This window comes from Lolium rigidum, chromosome 6 (genome assembly GCF_022539505.1).
Source record: "Lolium rigidum isolate FL_2022 chromosome 6, APGP_CSIRO_Lrig_0.1, whole genome shotgun sequence".
In the NCBI taxonomy this organism is placed as follows: domain Eukaryota; kingdom Viridiplantae; phylum Streptophyta; class Magnoliopsida; order Poales; family Poaceae; genus Lolium; species Lolium rigidum.
Genome location: NC_061513.1, coordinates 85996360 through 86002452, shown reverse-complemented (window position 1 = coordinate 86002452; position 6093 = coordinate 85996360). Strand labels below are relative to the sequence as shown.

General features: G+C 49.9%; 1 protein-coding gene across 1 annotated transcript; it reads right to left on the bottom strand.

Annotated features, from left to right (window-relative positions):
• Positions 1 to 3708: 3708 nt before the first annotated feature.
• Positions 3709 to 4491, bottom strand: LOC124660983 (probable F-box protein At5g04010). The gene has a single exon (XM_047198839.1). It carries the CDS (start codon positions 4489 to 4491, stop codon positions 3709 to 3711), a length of 783 nt encoding a protein of 260 aa, XP_047054795.1.
• Between the last annotated feature and the right edge of the window lie 1602 nt (positions 4492 to 6093).

The following is a 6093-nucleotide window of genomic DNA, read 5'->3' as shown; positions in this document are numbered from 1 at the left end:
ACACAGCTGCTAGGTGTGCCGGGGCGGCCGGTAAGAGGGTGTTGTTCGCACGATGTCGTCCTCTTCGTCTCTGAAGCAAAGATTCAAGGCTAGCTTGTGACAGTAATGATTTTCTGGGATAATATATCCATGTCGTGCTATTCATTTCCCTGGACTACTGCCACTACTTTTGGGTATGCTGGCTCATCTCTTACAAGTAATAATCCTAGTAGCAAGCTTGCAGCAATTCATGGAAACCGATTTTTGTTGCTACAAGCGTGGTATTGGTACACCTGTGGAATGTTTGAAAGGTGGAGCATCACCATAGTTACAGTTTTGAGGCATTTCTGGCTGGAGATGATGTTCAAATTTACCATTTTGCTTCCTGCCAATCTATTCAGAAGTGGTGTCTCAGTCAATATGGAGTTGAATATGTTAAGAATTAGTGGTGTTTTGGCAGTCAAGATTTCAAATTTATGCTTACAGCCTATGGTTTTTGCTGCTCAAGGTTTGAAATGTCAGAGGTGGATTAATATACTCAGTGTGGGCTTTTGGAGCAAAGGTAACATGACATCCACAATTTTCAAACATCAGTTATGCTCACACACAACACGTGAGAGTCATGGGCAGCGAAAATCTTGGAGTTGTGTGTGTGCTTGCAAGATTATCAGAAGATGCAATGATATAGAGGTGCGGTATAGTTTCTTCATAATTTCAGCAGACACAATGTTTTACTTGCCACATGATCACCTTGTAGAAGATGCTTTCCTTTCATCGTTCGGGCTGTGTCACCAGAGGTGGACGACAACACCTCTGTTGTTGATCCCTAGATTCAACGGCGGGGGCCCTCTGAGATTGAGCTCGGTGATGGTTCCCCAAAATCTTCAGCTCAATCCTCCTCAGCCTCGAGTGCATACACCGGATAGACCATTGGGAGAGCCACCCACGGGGCATCAACTGGTATGGAGCACGATGGAGGCCCTTGAAGATTGCAGATGCAGCAATATCGAGCCTGTGTTGCCGACGGATGAACGATCGTTGTTTGGCTTCATAGGCGATCTTCTGTATCAACTGCAAGTGTTTAGTTCATCTTTCTTTCATATTTTGCGTTTAGAGCATCTCCACCGGCTCTCCCGATAGCGGCCCCGATAGCATTTTGGGGGCCGGCAGTGAAAATGGGCTCGCACCGGTGCGCCCCAAACGGCGCCGGCCAATTTTGGAGCCCAATAGAATCGCCGGCAACCCAGTGCCGGCCCCTTCACCAAGGTCGCGAATCGGGCGCGCCGGCACCTCGCGGCACGTCTGAAAACGAGTGTGGGCTCCGCCTGGCAGCCAGACACACCGTTTTCCCACCTCCTACACACGTCCGAGCCGACTCCCACCCCTCTAGATCGCCACTGTCGCCGTCGTCGCCGCGCCCACCCTGCTTGCTATAGACACCGTCGACTATCTAGGAACCGCCGTCCATCGACACGGACGCCACCCCCTCGAGCGGTGGCCGCTGTTTCGCCCGGAACAGAGCTAGCCGCCACCGCGATAGTATCGCCCCGCCTACAAGGTGTTCGTCCGATTTCCGCGATGGACATCGACGACGTGATGATGGTGCAGCTGTTCACGGAGGAGCAGAACGTTTAGGCTGTTCGGCGGCAACAGTAGCAGCTGATTATGACGAACATGTTGCGCGTTCGCCAGCCTTTCTTCGTTGTGCCTCGGCGAGGCGGCTCAAAGCCAGGCAAGAGGAGGAACATCAACCGGCATCGTGAAGTCGGCGCAATGCTGCTTGACGCCGACTACTTCAACGACGATGCGACTCATTCGCCGAAGGAATTTCGGCGCCGGTTTAGGATGAACAAGGACCTGTTCTTGAAGATCGTCCACGGCGTCAGGGAGTACGACACGTACTTCATGGCCAAGAAATATTGCACAGGTTTGTGGGGCTTCACCTTAATTCAGAAGTGCACTGCTGCAATGCACTGTCTTGCATACGGAGCTCATCCAGATACAGCCAATGACTACCTACAGATGACAGAGTCGACATGCACAGAGACTCTCTACAGGTTCTGCCGAGCCGTCATAGCGGTGTTTGGTAAAGACTATTTGAGAGCACCAAGAGCAGATGATACAGCTCGGATCCTGCAGAAGAATGCAGCAAGAGGGTTTCCTGAGATGCTCGGAAGCATTGACTGTATGCATTGGGGCTGAAAGAATTGCCCTTTTGCTTGGCAGGGGATCTACAAGGACCATACTGGTGAGTGCAGTGTCATTCTTGAGGCGGTGGCAGACCATGAGCTTTGGATTTGGCATGCATTTTTTTGCATGTCATGAACAAACAATGATATCAACATGCTGCAGCGCTCTCCGGTGTTTGCCAGGCTAGCTGAGGGACAAGCTCCTGGCGTGAACTTTGAGGTAAATGGTCACGCATACAACAAGGGGTACTATTTAGCTGATGGTATCTACCCGACGTATGCTACATTTGTGAAGACAATTTCCTCTTCATCAAACGAGATGGAAGCCTATTTTGCAACATGCCAGGAAGCAGCACGCAAGGATGTTGAGCGTGCTTTTGGGGTGTTTCAGCAGCGTTTCACCATTGTTAGGTACCTTGCCCTTACTTGGTCTGAGGCACAGATGTGGGAGGTGATGAACGCCTGTGTGATCATCCACAACATGATCATTGAAAGCGAGCGCGACGCACCTGTGCAGGATGATCATCCATTTGATTATCAAGGGCCACTAGCTGAGGTAAAGCATGTGCCCCAAGAATTTGCTGTTTTTCTCCATATGCATAATGAAATTCGAGTGCAGGTGTCCATGCACAGTTGAAGATGGATCTAGCTGCGCATGAGTGAGGAGAGGAGCATCCAACAATGCATGATTTTATTTTTATTTGTTTGCCTGGATAAATAATTTAAGTATTATTTGTTTGTTGGATAGTACGAATAATTTAAGTACTATTGTTTGATTGATTGTATGAATAATTTAATTCTATTTGTGTGATTCTGTGAATAAAATGTGATTGATATGTTATTTCAAAATATTGTAAGAAAAAAGCTTTGGGGCCGCCGTTTGAGAGGCGCCGGTGTGGAAACAACGTCCCAAATAGAGGATGCACTGCCGGCGACTATTTAGAGGCCGTCGGTGGAGATGCTCTTAGGCACCTTTGGTCCGAGCTCGACGCTATGTCGCCGAGATATCTTGTACTATGAGCTATAATGATAATATATTTCATGTTAAAAAATTGTGAGCTCTCTTTTCTCTTTTAAATTTTACAAGTATTTTATTTATCTTATTTTTAATCTTTATTTTCTAGTTCTTTCTAATCAAATACAAAAACGCATAAAAATTAGTAGTATGATGATTTGACCATTTGTTGCATTCAGGATTACTTTTTAAATTTAGACTATTATTGTAATTTGGATCATTATTAATGCCAAAAACATTTAAGAAGAGATCATTTTGATGAGTTCACATATTCACTTGACAAATAAAGGGAACCCGCGCCACAACGTACGTTTGGTTATTTACCAGTTGCTCTCTAAGGTTGTCCCCGGAGGATTCGAAATTTGGAATTCCAGTAACTCGAACGATTTACATGAGCACAGGATGCTGCCCAGATAAGCAGCACAAGACGATGCAGGTCACCGCACTGATCATGGCAGATCTGAAGAACTGTACTCGGTCGCTCAAAGTACATGTACATGTACAGTAGTGTATTCCTGCCGTACATTACAAGAGGAAATGCTGCAAGTATCTGAGCCCCTCGTCGACGCTGACGTATCGGCAGTCCAGCAACACCCCGAGCCTCACCGTCTCCACCAGCCTCTCCTCCCCGGTCACCCCGACCACGACCTCCGCCTCCAGCTTCCCGCCGCCGCATCCTGGCGCGGGCATCCTCTCCGTGGCCCACGCCTCGCCCCTCTCGCCGCTCCCGAGCGCGCCCGCCCTGGACGCCGGCACCTTGGCGTCCATCATCACGATCGCCGCCGCAGGCGCGAGCCCCGTCCGCACGGCCGTCCACCGCACGCTCCAGTGCTCCCCCGGCCCGGCGGCCGCGTTCCGACCGCTGACGTCCACGCCGAACTGGAACACGCCGCCGGGGGCCTTCCAGACGCCGGCGTCTGACGCGGCGACAGCGAAGGAGAGCGTGGCCTCGCCGCTCGCCGCGAAGAGGTCGATGCAGAAGGCGACGTCCGCGAGGGCGAGGCGGGGCGCCGGGAGCGAGCGGCCACGGGAGGATGCGGCGTGGAAGAGCGCGTAGAGGCCGCGGTGCGGGCAGGCGCGTCGGCCGGCGGCATTGCCGTCGCTGCCGGAGTGTAAGGGGAGGAGGGCGATGGCGGACGGGTAGTGGGAGCGGCAGAGGCGCGCCCAGAGGTGGTCGGCGGCGAAGGCGGCGTGCCAGGAGGTGGAGACGCAGGACGCCGCGGCGAGGGAACCGGCGTCGAGGAAGCTGGCCACGAGGGAGAGCGCCTCCCACGGAGGCGCCTGGGACGGCGATGGCCGTGCCGGCATTGTCGTCGTCGCTCCGCCGTAGCGCGTATGGTCGCTGCTGTGGTTATCGTCGTCGAGTTTTTCTGGGCGGAGATCGGTCCGTGCACGTAAGTGCGGGCGCTTGTTTATATCGGCCGGCGGCGTGCGTATGCATGTTGGAGGAGATCGCCATTGGGAGAGACGCTGGGCGGTGTGTGGGCGTGAGCGGAGCACGTGGTAGCGGGCTGGTGGTGTGGCGCGCCGTGAGCGGGGCGCGTGGCGGCGAGGGACAGAGCGTGCCGAGATGGCCTCTTGCGCGCGCCGCGCCGGGAGCTGCCGTCGGACAGAGCGTGGCGTTGCAGCGAGAACGGGACCACGCGTCCCGCGCACAGAAAGCGCACACGAGAGCGGGACGCTGCTAGACACGTGGAGCTATATTGAGTACCGTACCAATTAATTTTCCGTTCCCGACCCGACCCGACCCGGCTAATTTTCTAAAATATTATTTTTTTTCTTTTAATTTCGGAAATAATACGTTTTTAGAAATTTTCTAAAATAATATAGCGTCGTCTTGGCTGAAGACGACTAAGCACTTATCGTCTTCTGTGGATGACAAGTGATGGTCGTCTTTGGTCAGAACGACACTGTATTAATTTTAAAAGTTCCTAAAAACTTGTATTATTTGTGAAAGTAAAGAAAATAATAATATACTAAAATGCAAGCTCTGAGGAATCTTTAAATGCTCTTGTGAGGCCAATTATCCCTTTTACACACCAAAGGGATTTGGCTGGGCTAATTGGTTTTAGTCTATGTCAAAAGATCTTCAAAAAAAATTTCGATAAAGGATGCTTTATTATTTTTGGAAAGCAATTACATCCAGTCTCTGCATAACCAGGATGCACACAACCGTTCAAGTGTCTGGAGCCAAAGTATATAAAACTAGGCGAAATACATGTCGAAATGATGAATCATATAACTCCTAGGGAGAGGGTGGAGCATCAATCCGTGGACTATGTTGTCACCCATGTAGGAAAAAAGTATCCCTCGCCGTAACCTCCAACCGTGTACATACCTCCGTAAATAGGTCTCGGTTCTCCACCCGCTGAAGAGGTAACCACGAACGGAGAATACATATACATCTGTAGATGGCATGCAACAAAGAATAATTTTTATCGTTAAAAATCTTGTCATTTCTACTCAGCCAAAGCGCCCAGATAACTGATAGCGCCCCCACCCTAAGAAGAAACTTAAACCTTGAATCAATACCGTGAAGCCAATTGCCAAAGGCATTTGCCACACTAGTCGGGGGATACATGGTAGACACTACTTGGATGACTGACCATATAGATGTCGCAAAATTGCACTGGAAGAAAAGGTGTTTGATGGTTTCATCACGATGACAGAAAACACACCGTGAACTTCCGTGCCAATTCCGCTTAACAAGATTATCTTTGGTAAGAATAACTCCTCGACGAAGGTACCATCCAAAAAAAATTAATTTTTAATGGTATCTTCATCTTCCAAATTTTTTTATTTTTATCAACTGGTATATCAGAATGAAAGATTGCATTGTATAAAGATTTTACTGAGAAAGTGTCATCTACATGAAGATTCCATCTAAATTCATCCGGTTCAGGCGATAAA